The sequence below is a fragment of the Condylostylus longicornis genome, unplaced genomic scaffold (genome assembly GCF_029603195.1).
Source record: "Condylostylus longicornis isolate FDR11 unplaced genomic scaffold, ASM2960319v2 ptg000135l, whole genome shotgun sequence".
NCBI lineage: Eukaryota > Metazoa > Arthropoda > Insecta > Diptera > Dolichopodidae > Condylostylus > Condylostylus longicornis.
In genome coordinates this window covers 10,920,693-10,944,108 of record NW_026578103.1, presented here as the reverse complement: position 1 = coordinate 10,944,108, position 23,416 = coordinate 10,920,693, and the positions used below count along the sequence as shown (strand labels likewise).

The 23,416-nt window shown below is 25.3% G+C and overlaps 1 protein-coding gene across 1 annotated transcript in view; it reads left to right on the top strand.

Annotated features, from left to right (window-relative positions):
• The window catches only part of LOC129615171 (transcription factor SPT20 homolog), a 130,528-nt gene extending 111,161 nt beyond the window's left edge, over nucleotides 1-19,367 (top strand). The window contains exons 7-8 of the mRNA XM_055530268.1: nucleotides 18,406-19,253; nucleotides 19,360-19,367. Of these exons, the coding sequence (XP_055386243.1) occupies nucleotides 18,406-19,253; nucleotides 19,360-19,367 (856 nt within the window). The remainder of the gene's footprint in view (nucleotides 1-18,405; nucleotides 19,254-19,359) is intronic.
• The last annotated feature ends 4,049 nt before the right edge of the window (nucleotides 19,368-23,416 follow it).

Below are 23,416 nucleotides of genomic sequence, written 5' to 3'. Positions count from 1 at the left end.
AAGAAAATTAATCTATGAGTCATTTGGTCACTATCCTTTTAACTTGTATCATATATTTGAACTTAAAAATTTTTATAAATTTAATTGACTTAATCAATTAGGTGAAATTAGTTAAAGTCAATAGTTTTAATATCATAAATTCTAAATTTTTATTGTTTAAATTTATTATAATTATATTATATTACATCAGTTCATTATTTATATTTAATTTAAAGAAAAACATTTTTTTCTTTTGCTTTTTTTCCTCTCGAATCATTGCATCACACCAAAAATTATCATGAATCCTGTTGCTTCAAATTGCGATGTTGCTTAAATTTTAATTGTTTTCAACTATAACACCTTTCATATTTATATAATAAAATTATTTGTACATACAAAACATATATAATAAATTATATATTTATGAATTATGTATAAAAATTATCGTCAATAATAAATTATTTGTGATCATCTATACATATGTACCCACCTATATACATAATAATGTTCATATATGTATAACATAAATGTATGAAATGAAAAAATCCCATTATAACCAATGCTTTCAAATAAACCGCACCAAACATTTCATCATCAAATTTATTATATATTGAACGTGCATATATTCAGACCTTTTCGATGTCCAGCACATGTTGGTTTACCACCTCCACCACCACCACCTGTTTTATCAAATATTGAGCCACCAGCTACACCAAGGTAATTAATTATGCATTATCCTATTTATAATAAAATATTGTTTTTCATTTTATGTTACGATAATAAATGTTTTTTTTTTTTATATTTTTGCATTTTTTTAATAAAACGTCATGCACATACATACATGCATATTGTTAAATTTTAAATTTATTTTAAATAATTTCACTTATTTACATATTTAATTTTCATTTTATTTATTTTAATTTAAATACCTTTCTATATATAAATTAAATTTAAATTTCAATAGCTACTGCATTTGTACAAAATCAAATTACAAATTATATTTGAAAAACTAGTTAGATTTTAAATTTAATTTAAAATACCTTTATAATTTTTGTGTTGCCTATAGAAATATTCATATATTGGCAAAATATTGGGAACCATTTAATATCTATAATTAATTTTTCTTCAAATAAAGGTCTTCAAAAGTTAGATATATTAAATTCAATCTTAATTGTAAATAATTTTAATGCTATAGTTTGTAATTTGATACAGACCAGTTATTCCGAAAGTATTGCAGAAGTAATAATAATGTAGGCAAATCAGAACAAATATCTCGGTAATACGCAGAGCTATTCCAAGAAATTTACAAAAAATTGAAAAAAAAATATTTTAACTTTTCAATCTATATTCACAAATTTGAAAAAAATTTCCCTATTTTTACATCTACGCCATGAAAGTCGGTTTAAAAATAGATTTGCAGTTAAAGTATGAATATTTTATCTCAACATTTTCATTGTCTAGTCTAGAGAGCAGAGAACACATTTTATGTAAAATTAAATTGATTTTCATTAAAAAATTATCCACAACTTCATATACCACAATACAACACCATAAATCATTATAAATCCTTTTTTTTTTGTGTACTATTATTAAATTTTCTTCACCACCTTTATTTTCTATATCATCTCACAAATTAAACTATATGATAAATTTGTATGCACCCAATTAAATTACTTTAGAATACAACAAAACAATTTCGTCCTTAAAGAAGAGAAACAAATAAAAACAAAAATTGAATAGAAGAAAAAATGAACACGATAATAACCTAGTTAACAAAACTTGATAAAATATTTGTTATTCAAGGACAATGTCGGTTAATTTTTGTCTCTTTCTCTTTCACACTATACGAATATCTAGAATTCATTATTGCTTTAATAAACGGAATAACGGAAAAAAAATTATGTACAGCTGTGTATTTATAGTATTATATAACCCATATTTTGAATATATACAAACGTTGAATACACACATGTACATAAATATATTCAAAAGTGTTCAGTTTTTCTCTATATATAAAACAGAAACCTCTCAAATGTGGGTATTAAATGATGGTAGTTTTAATTGTAAAAACAATAATGGTATTTATTTATTTACTTCTTCTTTTTTTCGTATTTTATTTTCCTCTCGTGGCTCTTAAATTTGGAAAGGATTATATATGAAATAAGAGAAGGTATAGGAAATAAAATACAAAAATTTTTTTCGTATAGAAAAGAGCAATTTGCAACAGCGAATATTGTTAATTTAAAACTTAAATTGTAGTAAGAAATTAAAAACTTTTTGAAGCATAAAAAAATAAATGCATTCAAAAACAGTATGTACTTAATAGAACAATGCACACACACACATGTGTAAATCGATGTTTTAATGCTAGCGACATGGTTGGGATAGTAGCAGAATATTATATTTTTCCTAGATTGAATTTTTACATAATAAAAGCAGTGTTGATTATGGAAAAATCGAAAAACTTCTAATAAACTATGTAAGTCTTAACAGAATTGAATGGTTTAAGAACACTGAAGTTATAATCTAGATATTAAAACTGGGAGAAATTTTTACTTGAATAACCGGTTATTCTACTAAAAAATGTTCTAAACATACAACTAGGATATACTAAATGATAATAATTATTATTGCCACTGATCTTCTTTGCTTGAAGAGAAAAAATATAATAAAACTCTACCTTTTTGAGAATTTTGAGAGAATTGAGAGAGACGTCAACTAAAATTAACTAGATTGCCAGCGGAAGTCTAGTGAAACTAAACAGTAGTTAAATTGTGGTGAAACTAAATTGCAAGGCTTTCTATCATTTCAATTTGAACCTCAGATATTATGAATGTTTTAGAAAATGTACCTACATTTGCAGTTATTTCGTCCTTTTTTTTCGTAATCTAAGACCAACAAGCTAGCGTAAATAAAATTTCTAGAGAAAAAAGCATAATTAGGATTTAACACCGTATTCTAGTCGAATTCAGAGAGTAGAAATCAAAAAATATTTGTGATTCCTATGCAACAAGTAATCAAAAAGTGATATTTTTAGGGTTTATAACCTTCAGAGAGGGTTAGGTAAAAATTTTCTTCTACAGAAATAAGATTCTTTAGCAAAGATCTATTTATACATAGAGTTTCAGCTTTCTATCTTAAAGGATATAAAATTTTTTAAGCAGATACAATAGAAGACGGACTGATAGAGTAAAACTAATAATCACTTTTTCTTGAAATGTGCAAAAATAAGAAAGCATGAAAGAATTATCAAACTTATTTTACACTAAAAAATTATATAATAAAATATCAAGTAATATTTTATAACTAAGAATAGAAAAATGTAAAAAATTTTTCCTTTTTCTGGGTCAATTAATATGAATGCAATTTTTACATAGCATCCTTTATTCCTTTCTCAATATTGTATATAATGGTAGAATATTATGATGATAAATAAAATTCAGACAAGACTTACTATAATATTTGTCCGTTTGTGTGTTTATTTTCTCGTTATTTAAATTTTTATATGAATACTTAAGGTTAGTTTTTATATGCATTTAATGTTTATAAGCAATTTTTAATTTAAATAAAAAAATTTATGAAGGATAATTAAAAAAGTAGAATTGAAATTCTGCTTCAAACGTCAGCAAAATAAATAAATTGTTATTGTATTTTGCTGTTTTGTTATCTACATTTTCTACACCAATTTCTGAAAAATTTGTAGAAAATAATGGCAAATTGTATTTTATATAAGTCATGTTTAAATTTAAAACTTTTTGAGTTGGTAAAACAATTTAAAATTTCTAGCCAAAAATTGATATAGATTCTTATACCTTGTTACCAAATTATAAAAGCCCTTTTAATTATAGCTATTAATATTAGATATTTTTCAATCTAGAGAAGGAGTAGATGTCATTTCAAAGCAACAATTTTTGAAATTAAGGTTGTGTTTCACATTTCGGTTTATTAAACCTTTAGGAATGCTAGCTTTTGAAATTATTTTAATTTACTTCGTTAAATTTTGAGTTTTTAAAAGTAATGTTATAAGATTATTTCTCACATAGTTTCAACATATGACAGCCAGAGAAGCTTTAATTTTTATAAGTATAGTTGACTTTTGTCTCCTTTTTAATTAAGATATTGGAGAAGTACATGAATTTAAAAGTCCAAAGAAATCTAAAATTAAACACTAAATTCAAAAATTGAAGTATAAAATAAGGACTGAAAAGCTCTCCTACACGCGAATATTTTAATTTCGAATTTTTCCCCTAACTGTTGTGAAATTGTAAAGTAAAAGAGTATAACATTATTGTGTAAAGGATTATTATGAAATTTTGAAGATTTCTAATGAATGCTCATAAACTTTTATGTAAAACCATACCGATTATTATACATTGCATTAATTTCAATATGAGGAAAAATTATCTAAATTCTAAACTTTTAAAGTAAATATTTTATAATCTACATTTAAATTATATATTTTGCGTTTCCAGCTAATTTTATTCAGAATTTTGAGAGTTAAATTTTGAATTTAAATCATAATGTGAATAAATAACTTTTCCATAATATACACACGAATATAACAAAATGGTATGCTCAACAAGTTAAAAGTTTTTCAATTATTTGCCTTAGTACAAACGATATATATATATATAGATACATAGATTATCCTTACATAATATGAAAATTATGAAAATGAGAAAATATTTGCCGTTGCATAAAATTATATTAGTAGCATTTTTATCCTTGCTATTTATAAATTTACATTATACTTTTTATTTATAATTTGTTTGTATGGAAATGCTAGTAGAGCTAAAATTAGTTTATATAATGCTAAAATATTAGTATGTAAAAATAAATATTGAAAGTTTTGAATTTTAGCATATTAAATAAACAAACGATATGCAAGTATGGAACGAAGGTAGACGCATTATAAATTTTCATTTTAAAAAAAATTTTATTTTACCAATTTTTTTTTCAACTGGTTTTTTAAATTTTGATATGTATGTTAGCATAAAAAGTAATTATTGTAATCTCAAGAAATAAACTCATCAGAGCATTCACAACTACAACTATTAGTATTGTCTATTTATTAATTTTAGCATATATACACTTTTCGGTTCTGTACTCCCGAAGCAGGTGATACGCGTGAACAATATAATTCTAATAATTGTTCAGTCTACTTTCCAAGTTAACGCGTCTCATATTCAATATTTAAGTAAATCATTCAATTAAGATCGTTAATTATTTAAGTAAAGTGTATTTTTCCTTATTTCAGGAAGTACTACATATAGAACAAATTTAGTTTTTGAGTATACAATCTTGAATATGTACATATATAACTATTTGAACATTGTATATAATATATAGATACATACAGGGTGAATTAACAAATAGTTAGGATCCATATTTCATCAGGTCAAAATGGATAAAATTTTTGATCGCAACATAGTATTAAATCGGAACCGTTTTCGAGCTACATAGGTATTTTAAAAAAATTAAGTTTTTTTGGTTATAACTTTCTTCCCGAAATACATGGAAGCTTAAAAAAAAAACACTTTTATTTATTAATTATTTAGGCGGACTATTTAGTTTTATATGCTTTTTTGGAAATACGAGCATTCAAATTTTAGAAAAATTTCAATTTTCGTCACCTCTTTATACCCGTACGAACGTTCGAAGGGTATACTAAATTTGCCTTACCGTTTGTAACGCTAAGAAATAACGGTCTTAGATATAGACTCAAGTGTATGTTTTTGATCAGCGTCAAATTCTGAGTTGATTTAGCTTTGTCTGTCCGTCCGTCCGTCCGTCCATCCGTCCGTCCGTCCCAACGATAACTCAAAAATTAATTGAGCTAAGTTCACCAAATTTTCACATATGATTTATTGTAGTAAGTGCCAGAACCCTATTTAAATTGGACATGATCGGAGCATCGGTTCGGGTAGCTGCCATACAACTTAAAAATTTATTTTGCTATATCTCAGAAACTATAAAAGCTATGGTATTGAAATTTCACACAAACGAATATATTAGTAGGGCCAATGTGTCTCATAAAAGTCGTTGAAATTACTTGGCTCCTTCTGGTACCTGCCATACAACTTCAAGAGTTATTTGGCTGTATCTCAGAAACTATATAAGCTATGGTATTGAAATTTCACACAAACGAATATACCAGTAGGGCCAATGTGTTTGATAAAAGTCGTTGAAATTGCTTGGCTCCTTCTGGTACCTGCCATACAACTTCAAAATTTATTTGGTTATATCTCAGAAACTATAAAAGTTGTGGTATTGAAATTTCACACAAACAAATATATTAGTAGGGCCAATGTGTATGATAAGAATCGTTGAAATTACTTGGCTCCTTCTGGTACCTGCCATACAACTTAAATAGTAGTTTGGCACACACAGTATTTTGAAAAACACATAGTACTGAAATTTTGCATACATTAATATGGTAATACGGCAACTTAAAGTCATCGTCTGTCGCATAGTCAGTTATGGCATCTTTATTTGCACATAGGATAACAAATTCGTACGGGTATCACAGAGTTGACAAGGTCAACTCTATTTTTTTTCTCGTTTTTTCTATTTTTTGACCCGATGATTTCTCATAAAACATCCAAAATTTTTTTTACAGAATTTTGCCCAATTTTGACTCTATTCCCGTATAATTATACGGGTAATTATAATTAAATGGTTGTTGTAAAGTAAAAATTGTTCAAACTACTAACACATACGTTTATCAAATTTTCGAACTGTTTCATATTCTTTCAATGCCCTTGACCTACTTAAACAATAATCTCATTGAGTGTACCTACTCATAATACCACTTCCATTATCTTGAATGAATGATTATTGTATAAAAAATATTCTTAAATTTTTATCAGAACAGACACATAGTTACAAATTAAATTAAAAAAAAAATCATTTTTGTTGCTATAGCAAATTAATTATAAATTCATTCATTATTACAGTGTAAAAAAAGGAAGAAAATAGTTTTTTTTTTTAATTTTCTTTTGTTTCTCTATTTTCTATAAATTAAATAGTTTTTCCGATATTCTTTTCTTTTAATTTCTTTTTTCTCCTTTTGTTTTTCAATAAAACTTTATAGAAAGTGCACAAAAAGAAACTTTTTATTTATACATATATATTATGTATGTGTACACAGGCGCGGTTCTGATGTATTCGTCGCCCTAAGCGGTTCCTAAAAAGTGCGCCCCCCCCCCCTTCAACCTTTTCACCTATTTTATTACTGTGAACAAAATTTAATAGGCATTGCACATTGTGCATCATAAAGCAGTTTCTTGTAACCTGAATTATAGAATTAAAGTCTGGAACTAAACTTTCAATTTTTTGTTTTAAAAACTCAAAGACAAGGTAATTTATTTAACAGTATGTTTTTTTATGAAGTTATGATCAGATTTATATCAATCACTTAAACTTGATTTTTTGATTTTAACAACCAAAAAATTTACTTTTTGACGTAAGTGAAACTTATTGTAAAAGGTTCTATGAAAATTATATCAAATGAACTTTTTCAAAGCTTATTTGAATATGAAAAAAAGTAAAAAATTATTTTTATTTTTATTCGTAATTTTATTTTTATAATTATTTTTATTTTTATTCGTAAAATTTGGCTTTTTATTTCACAAATCGCCAGAGAAATGAAGCAGCGTATAAAAAAAGTTTCGACTTGCATTCAAAAATTTAAGGAAAATCAAAGTTTCGTTCTAAAATTTGTGACTAAAAAACTAAGCTTTTCATGTACATAGCTATAAGCTTTTATACTGTTCATTATATTTTTTAGATTTTATTAAAATAAATGCATTTATTTATAGGCTCGTGGTTTTGAAATTTCAGAATGTCGTTTTGCTTAACTGTTTTAATTTTGGAGATAAATGTGTGAAGCAAATTATGCGCCATTTCATTTTACTCTTATTTTTTGGATGACTTACACTACATCAATTCAGCATAAAAATTCTTAACATTCACTTGATTATTAAACAACATTTTTCAATTCAATATAAGTAGTAGATTTTATCAATTAAAATTTAATTCTGTGATTGATAACAGTTTTTTCAAAAACGAAAGCAAAACATAGTAGTAGAAATTCATAACGATCATGTAATTTTAAAATTCATTCAAAATTTTTTGTTGTTAAACAAAAACAAAATATTGGTATACACAATCTCAATATCAAGCTATGCTTCCCATCATTTAAGAATATTGCTCTCATTCTCTTTTTCTAATTTCTTTCTATTCTCATTCTTAATTTGTGTTTTTTTTGTTTTGTTCTTGTTGTTTACTAATGCAATAGTATACAGAAAAGTAATACATTATAATAATGTGTTTGTTTGTTTGGTGAGTGGGCGCCAACTAAGCAAAAATAAAATTTTGCATGTATGAAACAATTTAAATATAATGTGTACGAACGAGTGTAGCCACTAAGCATAATAAAAACATTGCTTTGTGATATAATTATATGTGTACGAGCGAGTGTTGATAGGGAGCAATCTCAGCAAAATAAAAATTTTGCTTTATGAGATAATTATATGTGTACGCATGAGTGTTGATCTTATTCATATTAGACAATATAAATTATGTGTACATGTGTATTTTTGAATATTTTTATTTGTTGCGTACATTGCTTCTATATATGTATGTATATTATATGAGACGATTTCACTTATATATATGAACGATTGAATGTATACAGCTGTGTGAAATAATATTCTGTGTTTATAGGCATATACAGTACATAAAAAATAAGAATGAAAGAGTAGTGTAGAGAAAAGAAATGTATGAGTAATTTTAATTCTATGAACATTTTTTGTTATATGGTGCAAATAGAAAATATGTGTAGGAACAAAATATTATGTTTGCATGTAGGTAGATTTTATTAAGTTAATTTCGCTATAAATTGATGTATAAAAAAAAACTTGGAATCCTTTTTTTTGGGTGAAATTTTTTTTTTTTTAAATTTAGGGGTTTTTTAAGTTTTCAATGGCGCCCCTATTTTTTATCGCCCATTGCAAATGCATACTTTGCATGTATGATAAATCCGGGGCTGTGTGTACATACACATATACGAGTAGTATATAAAAATGTATGAATATAATTGAATCTCGCTACCTACTAAAGAACAGAAAATTGAAATTGAAAGCCACAATAAACATAGAAAATGAAATCAATAAAATAGATAATTAATTTCAATTGAATAGAAAAGTGGTAGAAAGAATGCAAGAAAGAAAAAAAAAATTAAAATTATTTTTGAATACAAATTGAGGCACTGAAACAATTACATTTTGTAAGCACATTTCATAAGAAAACATATCATGTGTTAGTTCGAAAGCTCCATCAATACTTCGGGCCACATAGGTTTTTACAATGTTCCTAAAGAATAGTTGCAAAGTTTTATAAAAATTTTCGAACAATATACCGCATAATCATATTTTTGGCCAATTTAGTCCAACATTTTCATAAATCTAATCATATAAGGCTAGGAATCCTTGAAGCTACTAAAATATTTATTGCAAACTAAAAAAATTCTCATACAAGATTTTCTTTAGTGTCTTTCGATCGTAATAGGATGGATAAAAAATAATATGGTTTAATGTAGTGCCTTTCGATCCGAATACATAATACACCAAATGACATATTTTCATTTAAAACAGTACTGAGTACGCGTAATAGATGCAAGCAAACACAAATTTTACAATGGAAAACTGGAGCTTTTAATTAAATTTAAATTTTGTATTTGATTTAAGAAAAAGCGTCCAATACTTTCGTGTTTAATTTCAATTTTATATTTTAATTTAGTCAACAAATGGCGGGGAAATATTTCTTTTAAAGAAAAAAATTATTTTTAAAAATTTTTAATTTTTCTTTTTAATATCAAAAAAAGGAAATAAACATTAAAAAGGATATTTATATTCATAGAGTCATAGTTGGAAAAAAATGAATTAAAATAAAATAATTTAAGTACAAATCAGTTTTTTTTTAATTAAAATTAAAGGATGCATTGGTGAGTGATTCAATAAAAATGAAAATGAATATTCTAATGAAATCAAGTTCCAGTTTGTCCTTTATAGCTTTTTTTTTTAAAATAAAACAAATAATTCAATATATTTTAATTATATGCTATGATTTTCCTTAAACTCATTGATTTTAGTAGAATGACTGAGCATCAAAAGAATCTCACATAAATGATGTAGTTATACAATAAACAAAAATTCAATTAAATGGCTTTAAAATTTGGGCACTCAATGAAACTATAACTACACTAAACTGCCTCACTTTCTCCGGGAGGATATCAGTAATTGTTTAAGTAAAATTAAATGGTTTAAGTAATTTAACCAAAGAATTTTAATTTTCGACATATGAAGGAAAATATTAACTTTAATGATTCATAATTAAAACAATTTTTCTCCCATTAATTTAAATTGACTTTATCGTTTATATTTGTATGTATAAATTGTATTTTGTCAAATATCCTCTTACAATAAGCTCAAAAAGGATTCGACAATAACCAGCTATGCATAGCTACAGTTTGTTCGAATAAAAATATTTTACATTTAATTGCATAATGTAAGGCGAAAACTTTTTTTATTTTTATAGTTAAAAATTATTTTTAAAGTAATTTATTCGATAGTAAATTGTATAATTTAAAATAAATAATCATATATACAGATTGTACTAATTGGACCCCCACTGCCTTTCAAAAAGTACCTACACTCTTGAAATATCTACACTTCAAACCAAAAAATACCATTTAAATTGCATATTTTATTTTACTCATAATATTCTTATGTTTTATATAATGTTTATTTTTGTATATGATGCAAAATAATTTGTTCATGTGGGTGTGTCCTATGTCCTTTTTATATCAACAGAATTATTAATGAAATAGTAACTATATTACTTAATTAATACTTAAAGAATTTTAAAAAGAAATTATTTTATGTTCATTTTGGTTTCCTTTGAACTATTTTTAATACATTTAAATTGGTAATAGCTGTTTGATAATTTTTCACTTTGTATAAAATTTTATACATACTCTCCCAATAGTCCCAATTAATAGAACGTTCAGAGATTTTATCGAAATCACAAAAATAATTTTTACCAATCGTATTGGATACAATAAAGGGAGTTATGTGATGGCACCAAATTGCGGATGTCGTGTTTTTGATAGGAGCACACTTCTTCACTGTAGAGAAGCGTAAATAAACATAATTTTCGGTCATCAAATTTAGCTGAACCGATTTTAATGAAATTTTAAATGTGAATTTAATAATAGCACGGATTGATAAATTTTTTTGTCTCGGGAACTAGACACTTTTGCAAGCCGATTTTACATTTTTGCGAAAATAAAGGAAAATTATTAAACGATTTTTTTTAAAATTTAATATTTAAACTCGGATTGTTTTTTTGAAAAATCAGACCTGGGAAACTGAACTAGGGGCAGATTTTACTTTTTTTAACTTATCCATGCAACTAATTGATGAAATTTCTTGAAAAGTTAAGCTCGGTAATCGAATGTTACCGAAAACTAGCTGGCACTCTTTTTGGGAAATTCAGATGGTACTAAGCGAAATTCCATTAAGAACCAAATTTACATTTTTCTAGGTGGGTTAACAAAAACCTTACTACTGTCCTTTAAATTGGAAAGAACTGTTTAAAACGCATTTTCATAATGTTCTGTAACGTTTTCACTAAACTTAACAATATATTATTTTTTTTACTCTCCGAAAATTAATACATATACGATTTTAAAGTTTTGTAATTCTCGTCAATTTTTTTATCCTCCCAAAAATAACCTCTATCATTCATCACATTCATTTTCAATTTTTTATCGAGAACTAATTTTGAATTCCAACCTGTAATTATTTACTCATAACTAAAATTAACAGCAAAAATTCTTGGATTTTTAATATGTATCCTTATTTATAATTTAATTGTGGAATACACGAAAATAAAAAATTAAACAAAAATTAATTTTAAAGTTGTTAGACACACAATTTTTATGGCGGTCATTTATGACCCTGACATCTGTCGAAGGTTAAAATCGGCAATACTATTGTGCACAAAGAAACCCCCAATTTTTTTTAATTTAAAAATTAAAATTACAAAACGAAATTACCTTTAACTCTTAAAATACAAAAAATAAAAAAAATGAAAGTTGCAAAATAATTAGTAGATAATTTTTTGGAGATTAGCTTTTAACGAGAGTTTCATTAAAATTGTACACTGGAAAAAATTCTTACGATTTTGCTTTATTTTATTAATCAATTTATCAACTTAATTTTTCTTACTATAATTTTAAAAGAATTTTACTTTATAATAATATTAAAATAGCTTTATTGTATATTGTACGTTTTATAGCTTAAAATTAATTATGAAGGTTGTTAAAATATTACAAGTAGCTGACACAATTTCCTCTTTCTCTTGTTTTTCGTATTATTTTTAAATTTTACCTCTAAAAATTTGTTAATTTTAACATGATCCCACACATTTTATTTGCCATTCCATACATAATTATTATAAATTTTGCAGATTTACTCATACATGCTTACATATACGAAAACCATTAACCAAAACAAAAAAAAAATAAGCCCATGATTTTTTTCTCCATAAAGTTAATTTTGCGTTCATTCTTTTAAAAATTTCATTACTTTCATTACACTTTTAATAACATTTATTCATGCTTATCGCATCACGATATACTATATATGCCTTATACGATTAACTTACCATCACGCACTCTTGTGTTAAAATATTTTAAAAGCTCCGTATGCAGATGATGGTTTTCACAAAATAATGTAGTTGATTTTGCTCTTGCTTCTTGTTGTTTTTTAACATAAAATTTTATTATAACTGTAAGGGATTGTCATTATATGAATTGGCGCATCGTATAAAGCTGCTCTTTTGTTCTGCTTTTTTGATTTTAGTCTTTTGTAATTTTACGATAATTTTAAAAACCATGTATAAATTATTAAATTTCACATAAAATGTATATGTATGTATGTACCACACCGCATATACAGTATTGAACTAAATAATGTTGGTTATGGCACTCAATGAAAGTGCTTTAAATTTTTGTAAATCAATTATTGAGCATCAATACTATTAATCCTTTAGAATTTTACTTTTGAATTTTTAGAACAAATAAATCACTATTGTTGCGTTGTATTAAGAACTCAATGAACTACTGCACTAAGAAACAATACTAATTTTCGTTTATTTACAAAAGGACCTCATCTGAAGCCAATTGAATCGTATTTTTAAAAATTAGTTTTTCTTTAAAATTATTTGCATATTATGTAACATTTTTTTATGGTCGGTACTGTATATAATCAATTCTGTTGTTAAGCGGAAAACAGCAACACAAGTATTAATCAACCATACATGAATAATGTAAAATTTCATATACTTATTTTATTTCTCTTTACTTGTTTCAATAACTTTTATGATATAATTAAATATTTTGTTTCTTAATTTAAAAAGAAATAATATTTTCACAATGAACAGTGATAAATTTGTAAAGATTTTGTTCGAATTTAATGTTTTCAAAAGTAATTGTTATACAGAACGTTTTATTGGAATTGCTGTAATGTGGCGCTACACAGTTAAATAAAAAACAACTTGTAAATATTTCAATAGTCTATATAGTTTGTACAACATGATATAAAATTAAAAAATCATATAATTATATTTTTGTAATTTTATAATACTAAAACCAACAGCTTTCTCAACTCTTAAACACCAACTATATCAAATGATATCGCGAAAAAAAAATCCTTGTAACATTAAGACTTTAGTACAAAACTATAGACCTTAATATCAAAATTTAGTTTTCGAAAATTTCATGCTTGTAATTTCGGCCTTCATGCAATTCAATGCTGTGGGTCTTGACTGCAATTTTTAAATCAAATCTTATTTAAATTATTATAAGTCTTTCCGAATTTATTAAATATTCTGCTTACCTTCTATTTGAAAACTAGTGTGCTAAATTTTAAGATTAACAAAGTACATACCTAATTGAGAATTAAATAAAAATTGTTTACTTGTTCAATCTTCAACCATATCTAAATTGAAAAAAACAAAATTCATAAAAAATATTTCTTCCTTTAAGTTTTAAATAGCCTTGAAAATATTGAGAACTTTTCCTTCTCTTTTATTTGTAAATGCATTGGAATTTTCGTTTTCAAGAAAAAGAGCTCATACTTTTTGTTTTTTGCTTTTGAATAACTTTTTGTTTTAGTTTTTATAATAATTTTAATAAAGGAAAAGGAAAATCGAAAAGTCATATAAAAAGGAACATTATAACGCTATATTGTATAACAATAATAACCCCAATAAAAACAAATTAAAATGCATTTAAAATTTAGGATAACCTTTACATGAAATAATAATGCTTATTATCCGCATTATAAGAATGAAACACAAAAAGGCTCTTATTTTTTTTCGTTAATAATATTATTTATTAAATTATCATTTAAAGGTTTAAAGGATTGTATAACTAAATGAAATATTATTAGCCTTAATTTATACATGTACATAATGTACAATGGCATATGCAAAATTGGAAATTAATTAATTAATTTTGAAGAGAAAGCCTCTACAAAAGTGTCAAAAAAACTTTCGTGGGAAAAATAATCGTTGCAGTAAGATGACTTTACTTTTTATTTCAATTCCGTGCCATAAAAATTTTTCATCAATTTGAAGCATCTTTTTCTACAGTTCTCCTATTTTTCAATTCTATATTCCAACACCAAATAGCCATGTAGGACATTCAGAATTTGAAACACGAGCAGTGTACCATATACGAATTCTTATTTCCATATGACTACCATAAACTATATAGAGAAAGTTAGTATTTTTAATCCTCTTAAAGTAAATAGCATAAAATTATACAATAAAATATAAAAAATGTTCAATTGAGAATTAAAATGTTGGAAAAAAGAAGAACATTTTTTTGAACGGAAAGTAAAGCAAAAAAAAATTTTCAATAAATTTTCACAGAATTTTCTCGCAATAGTAAATTATAATCCTTTTATGTAGGGAGAAAACACAAAAACAATTTCTGACTGACATCCTTTTTAACTTATTTACCAAAACAAAGAAAAAAAAGTTTTCTCTTTGTTTTGTTATTTTTTATCTCTTGTTATTTTTAAACTTAATTTTAACGTTGTTGCACTGAATTCAAATGAAATTCTGCAATTTATCAACGAATAATAAGTAACTCTGAATTATTTTTATTGTGAAGAATATGTGAATTTTACACTCTGAAACAACATTGAATGAAAATTTTGAAAATGCCATATTTTCATAATGAACGGACGATTGAGTAAACCACCCACAGATTCATTCGTTCAATCGAAGAATTTGTTAATTTTTTCTCTTGTTAAAGTATGTACAGATGGTCCAAAAATATTTGGTTTTTATTTTTAATATTTCATGTACGAAAATTTAATCAAAGAATTAAATTGGAGCCTTCATTTACCGCTCGAGTCAGTTATTGAGGCAGCTATTGACGATTTTACACAATTATTAAATAAGAGACTTCATTTTACGTTTACTTTTAACTACAAATTAAAACAGATTAACTACAAAGCTCTCAAAGCTTCACTTAAAAATTAAATGCGGAGTAATTACAAATTAATAAGAAACAACAAAACTAACAAAACTTCGCTTACAAATTAAATGTAGAGCTTTTAAAAATTTGCTATTCTAGCCAATTCATAACTTTACTTTCAAAAATATTCGTTTTTAGCATTTTTCCAAAAAATTTAAAAAAAAAAGTGCTTATTAGTTTCACTCTGTCCGTCCGTCCGTCCGACTGTCCGTCCGCCCGTCCGTCTGTCTGTCCGTGTGTTTGTTTACAAAACTTCTACACCCTTGAAGATAAAAAGCTGAAATTCTGTATGTACATAGATCTTTACTAGAAACTTATTTCTGTAGAACAAAATTTTTACCTATCTCCCCCTCTCTAGAAGTTATACCCCTCCAAAACCCTAAAAGTAGCTTTTTTAACTATTTGTTGCAATGAAACCTTAAACTTTAGAAAAACAAAATGGCCGTTCAAATTTAACGGTATCTAAAGTTTTTTTTTTTTCAAATTTTTGATGTCGTTTTTCCTTTAGACCCCAGCCTGTAAAAGCTTGAAGTTTTACGGGCTTTTAGACATTAACAAATAGTTTATTTCCTTAGAAGAAAATTTTTTTCCATCTCCACCCCCTCTCAAGTTATCGCCTCTTGAAATTTGTAAAATTTGAATTTTTGACACCTTATATTTCCGAAACCGCAAGCTTTTTCAAATTTCTATAAATACAAGAAGCTAACGGTAAATTCCATGACATTAAAAAATATAATTATTTTTCTTAACTCACACAATTAACCATTAAAATCGAGCATTATGTTAACCCCACTTTATATTAATTTTTGCTTTATTTCAAAGACTTCATATATGCATCATCCTAAATATATGCAATCCTAGAAATAGCTTTGTATATGAATGAAAATAATTTTAATAGTGTGATAGGTATACATAGACTGTATTTAAAAGCAGACTTGTTAAAGGGAAAAGTGCTACAATACAAACCGTTGGTTTGACCCAAAACATTTGATCAAAAAGAAGTTTGAATATATTTCTCAAATTTAAAACTATAAATTGATAGTTTTCTATAATGTTTTGTGGTATGAATTTTTCTCTGTTAGAATGAATCTCATTTAGTATGTTTTTTGTTTTTCAGTTTTTTACATGACCGAAAGCCACCTTCGCAACGATTTCGAAATCATTTAATTCAATTCTATCTGCCATGGTGATAAGTATACAGAATTATAAAGGTTTTAGAATATCTAATCCATAGAATTAGTAATTCGGGACTAAATACTTTTGCTTAGCGGTGCTATAACTAAATTCAATTTTTCATAAAATAAAAACGGCAGAAATCACAGTTTATGCATGCATCTATAGATGTTGTTTTTATTTTTGAAAAACAAAAATAGACTAATAAGCGAACGATTCCAAAAATGAAAATCGGTAAATAAATAAAAAACGTTAAAGTATTGAAATATAAGAGTTTCCGATAGCTTTATAAGGAACCAAAAGAAATTGCATTCAATAATTAAAAGAAATGATTGAATAAATTGAAAACATTGAAACGGCTCCAAGCTAAGAAAAAGTTCCTTTATTTTATAAATAAAATCAAACCCTTCATTTTACAACCTTACTTAATGAATCATTTTACAATTTAATTAATAAAGAATTAAATAGCGTCGATATTTTCTGTAGAAATGAAAATAAATCCTTTAAAAGGAAAATATTTTATTGAAATTTCTTGAATTCAGGGCATATTTGTAAATAATTAACTGTTAATTAACATTTGTACATAAAATAATAAACTTACATACGATGGAATTAAAATCAATAATTAATTAAGCGAAAAAATCAACAGGAAAGGATTGCGCCGAGTTGATTTTTAAATAATCAATTTGTTAAATCGACAGTTTTCGGAATTAAATTTTTCGATTGTGAACAAAGATAATCAATTGTTGTTTTTTTCTTAATTACAAAGCATGACCTTTAATAAGTAGGTGAGTTGGGGCTTCTGAAAAATTTCATTTAATTTTATTTAAATAAATTTTGCGATTTTCATTGGATTTCTTATTTTTCTTAATTCATAAATTTTTTAAATTCTTAAAATTCTTTCTTTCAACAGTCTAGCTAATTGAGTTAATGAATAGAAAAAAATATAGGCACAAACCCGCATCAAAACTATCCTTGCCAATCTCTTTTTCTAATTTTTCTGTATACATAAAAAATATTTTTCCTAAATTAAAAGTTCATTTGGCGTCCTTTTTGATTCCCAAAACAATAATTACAAATTAATCAACATAATCCCAATGAAAAATTAAATTACATACATTAATTTTTCATTGGGATTATGGGATCTAATCTGCCTACCACTGAGCAAAATGTAGAAAATCTATTATGTTATCCGAAACAAATGAAACTATTAAACGATTTTAAACATTTTCTTTTTGTCTTATAAAACTTTACAATTTAATTTTATTTAAGTTTCTCACATCATTGTTTTTCCCACAACGTCACGTTTTTAGCAGTCACCAGTACCCTTTTTAAATTCACAAGGGGAAAAATTTTTTAATGGAATAATAAGAAACTTTATTTCATATTGTTTTAACATTTATAAATCTTTATCTTTTTCGGGAAAAATTATACAAAGGGGAAAAACGTTCTAACTTTTCATAACAAAGTTTTATAAGATTAAAAAAAAAAAACAAAAAAAGAAAACTTTAAAAACTAAAAAAGTTGCTAAAGGAAAAATCATAATAAAAAAAAAAATTTTTTTCGAAAAAACTTCATCTTTAAATTTCTTTCCACTTACTTATATACATACATTTATTTACTTTTTTTCATTTTAGATCAAAACATGTTAGTTTCGCTCGTTCGCACACTTTAACATCATTTGATGAAGCAGCTGCTTTAGGTTTAAGATCATCTGGTCGTAGTTTAAAAAGTGCAAGAAGTCAAGAACGTTTAATTGGTGGTAAAAAACAAATAATGACTATAAGTAATATACAACAACAACAGATGGCAGCAGCTGCACAACAACATCAACAACAGCAGCAACAACAACAGCAACAAACATTAAATCAACAAATTCAATTAGGTCATATACATACAATGCAACCACAATCACAACAGCAACAACAATTACAAATTCAAACACAACAACCACAAGGACCACAAATATTAGCATTTCATCATCATCATCATCCAACATTAATAGCAACACCACATCATCCACATCCATTATCCCAGCATCCATCATTAACTGGTATATCAACGGCTGCAGCACCTACTGGTGGTATATTAGGTTTCTTAGTACAACCAGCACATCCAACATTACAACAACAACAGCAGCAGCAACAACAGCAACATCATCATTTGCAACAACAACAGCAGCAACATCATCAACAACAACAACATCATCAACAGCAACAACAACAGCAACAGCAGCAGCAACAACAACAACAACAGCAACATCAACAACATTTACAACAATTACATGGAATCGGTTATCAATTACATCAACATCAATCATCATTATCACCAGAAGTAGTTCTAGTCGAAAAAATTAAACGTGGTGCTATGAAAACACAAGCTACACAAACAGATACAAGTTTAAAAAAAGGTTCTTTACCACCATTAAATTTATCATTAAGTCCACGTACTGTTCATAGGGTAAGGTCACAAATTCAAATTCCAAGTACTTTTATTTTTCGACAACTTACTATTTTACGGTTTTTGAATTTTAAATATTGATATTGAAAATATAAGTTTTACATTAAACTGAGTGAATACCCGGAATTCAGGTATTTAAGACCACTTCAGATTTTTACTAATTTTGAATTCAAAGTGGTTTCGTTCATAAAAATATTTAATTTATTTGGGTATTTAATTATTTTTGTAATATCAAACCTATCGGGATTAGTTTTTCCTACGTAATGTTAATTTAATTATTTCTTGAGAATTAAATCTCGGTCTCAAAATGTTAAATACATTTTGAGTAAACTACATCAAAATTTTATAGTGAAGTCATATATACTATAAAAGTAGATACATGACAAAATTTTTATTTAAACCCATTTAAAATCAACTAAATTGCATCTTCGTATAGTTCATCAGGTACATAATTGTGCACTTAGAACTATAAAATATAGATTATAATTACATTATTATATTGTGTACACAAATTTCATCCTTCTTTTTGAGAAAATTACAATATTCTAAATAAATGAACCCAATTTTTGAACAAAATCATATTTATTAAAGTAAATAAATTTTGTAATTCTAGAAAAATTTCATCTCTTTCTACTATAATATCGGTTTCATCATATTATTTCTAAATATACAATATACATACCAATCAATATACTCATAAATTAAAGATGTTACAGCCCATCATAAAACTCCTGTTTTGTGTAATCCTTAATGTTAAACAATTTTTACATATATCACATATTATTATTGTCATTACAGCACACATGTTATATAAAAGATATTACGCATGTAACAATTGATTTGAAACGATAATTTATTATAGTGAACAATATTTGAAAGAATCATAGATAAAAAAAAACAGAAACACAACAAAATAAAAATACAAAATAGGAAAAAAAAACACCCGATTCCCAAAAGAGAATAAGAAAATTTAATCAATAGAAGAATCAATTGAATTTATCATAAGAAATTGAAAATTCAATTCAAAAATTTCTATAAACTTCCATTTTTATTCTGTATAACTTTATTTTTTTCTGTTATTGTTATTGTTATTATTATTATTGATATCCTTGAATTGAAGACATTTTCAATTATATACTATATTTATAATGAAATGCTTCCTTTCTCCCTTTTATACATTATGCACATATTTAATAGTGTCCTTGCTTTCCCTATGCTAAAATAAAATAAAAAATATGCTTAAATATTTTTGCTTTAAATGAAACTGAAGGTTGATATTGTGTATAAAATAAATATAAATTTATATGTATGGACATATAACGTATACTTGGTTTTATGAGGAATGGTCAAAATTTTATTCCAACTATTATACATATAAGTATATAGGTTTATTTTATTACATTAATTTGGGCAACATAAAAATTGTTCACTTTAAAAGTATAATGCTTCTATAATAGTGAAAAATCATAACAAATATACTTCGTTCTTTCTATACATAATATATGTATGTACATATATATGTACTTCATTTACTTACATACAATATTTTTTATATATGGTGATATTTTGTGCTTCAATTTCGGTTCACTTAAAAATCTAGTGAAATGATTGTACAGGATTATTATATTTTTTTTTTCTATTTTACTTTCTACTTTTTTCTGCATTTATATACTATGTTAGTAATGATAACAAAAAAAAAAGAAATAAGTAAGAAAAAAAAAAAGATAAAAAAAAATATTTAGTTGTCCTTAAAACCATGATTCTACTTAGTTATAAGGAGTAAACAAAAATACAAAAAGGAAAATTCAATAGAAGCACAAACAACGTACTGTTTATACTTAAGGATCTCTTTTAGTTGCCATTAAAAGGCAAATACAATAACATCAATTTAAAAAAGAAATCTAGTTTTTCCTTTTTTTTTTATTTTATACATATATATATAAGTATAAATAAGTGCAGAGAAAAATAGGGAAAAAGATAAGATGAAAAAAATAAGAGAGAAAAGACAACAAACATATAATATGATTTTTAGTCCTTATTGTCCTTATTTTCAATTCATTCTCTCATGATCTTCTTACATATTTTTGTGACAATAAACAAAAATAATATTCAAATAGTTAAAAAAGAGGTATTATGAATTTGTTTTCGAATATTTAGAACTGTGAAATTTGAAAATTTAATATAATTTTATTACAATGAGCGAGGAATAATTAAAATGCGTAATAGGAAAATTATAAACTTTAATTATAAATGAAATAATTTTCAAAAATTTGTCAAACTTTTGTAAATTTCAAAAAACAGAGTATGCTCAGAAGGGGTTCTTTCAATAATCAGAACGAGGTTCTTTTCTATTTTCTATAACTTAATTATTCAACTAATGCCTAATACATATGTCTAACAGGCCACCAAGCTGAAATTATTTTCCGAAATTTTGAATCGAAAAAAATTCAAAAACAATTCTTAATATTTTGTTTTCGAAGCATGCCGATTGAAATATTTTTTTTATTTTTTTTGTGAAATTTTTTAATATTTTTTGTGACTCTTACTTTATTTAGTACGTTTTTAAAAGCCATCTAGATTAAAATTATTATTTTTTGCTTTTTTTTTTTCAATTTATTTTAAATTCATATTCTTATTCTGAAATTTTACTCTGTAATTCAATACTCTTCCCTTTAGAAGACAAGAAAAGTTTTCTGCGCTAAAAAATTTTTTTTAAACGCATTTTTAAAACGGAATTTATCAACCGATTTTTTTGAAGTTTAAATTTTTAATTTAAAAGCATGTGTAGAATCAGTAGAGCCAAAAATATTGATCAATACCCTTTACAGAAATAAATCCCGATACCCCTTCCATTTAAACTCCATATATGTTTGGAGTTTATTTTTGATTTGCTCTCTGAGTTTGGTGGCCTGTTACATATATGTATATGGCATTAATTCAACATATAGCCATTGATATTTAAAATATATTTCATATAAGTATTTTAAACCATCTCTATTAAGTGATCGGTTGAAATTTTTTAATAATTTTCCGCTTCCGATTACTGAAAATACTGCAACAAATTGAAATTTTATTAACTAACGCACCAGAAACGTAATCATATTTATTTCATATATTCCATAGAGTCATATTATATTCTGTTGGTAAAATTTTGGTTCTTTCTTATTTCCGCTAGTGAGCTAATGAGTAATGTTTCAATTATTTTTGTTATTCACTAACGAAAAAATTAAATTATTTAGAATTAAACCAGAATAACATTTATTTTTGTTTTCTAATCTATAAATTTATGGCACAATCTTAACAAAAGATCATTTTATAAAATTACCCCAAAAAATTTTCAAAATCCTGGTCAAATTCAAATTTTTAAATTTTATAATAGCAGCCTTAAAATAGGCAAGATCAACTGTATTACTCGTAATATTTTTTTTTTAATTTTATTTGCTTTTTATTACTAAGGCTTGCTGCACTTACATCGAAATTGGTTTCATCTCATACAAGAATAATATAGAAATCACAAAATACTTATACACAATATGTATTATGTACATAAATATATCCTTACATATGTATGTAGGAATTTTTCTTCTCTCAAGTTTGCCTTTTTTTGTTATCCATTGAATTGTTTAATATTTATACTATAATATGTATGTAATGTATATGTTGAAACTTATTTAAAGAAGGACCAAAATAACATTTGGTTTTTCTTATGGTAGAAAAAAAATCAAAACAAGAATAAATGTGAATACCCAACAAAAATAATATGGGTATAAAAATCCTTATGTAGTTAAAATTATAAAAAAAAAAATCAGAAGAACAAAAATAAATGAGAGATAAAAAATTAAAATCCTCTAGTGGACGATTTTCTTAATTCGTTTTAAAAATTATCTTTGGAAAAAAAGCGGAAAAAAAAATACATTTTGCTAAAGATCTAACACTATGGTAGCTAAGTAGTATGACAATTTTCTTTAAATAACACCAATACGGAAGGTAAAATTCAAAAGAAATATGAGAAAAAGTTAAAAGTTTTGGTATTCAGGTTTTCGAATCCTTAAAGCACTTAATATGTTCTCACCTTAATTGATTTTCGAACACAATATCTACTTCTTAATTTCAAGGTTTGAAAAAATTCTAATTAAATTTCAGCTAAGTGGTAATTATTATTAAATTGTGTTCATTTTCTTTAATACA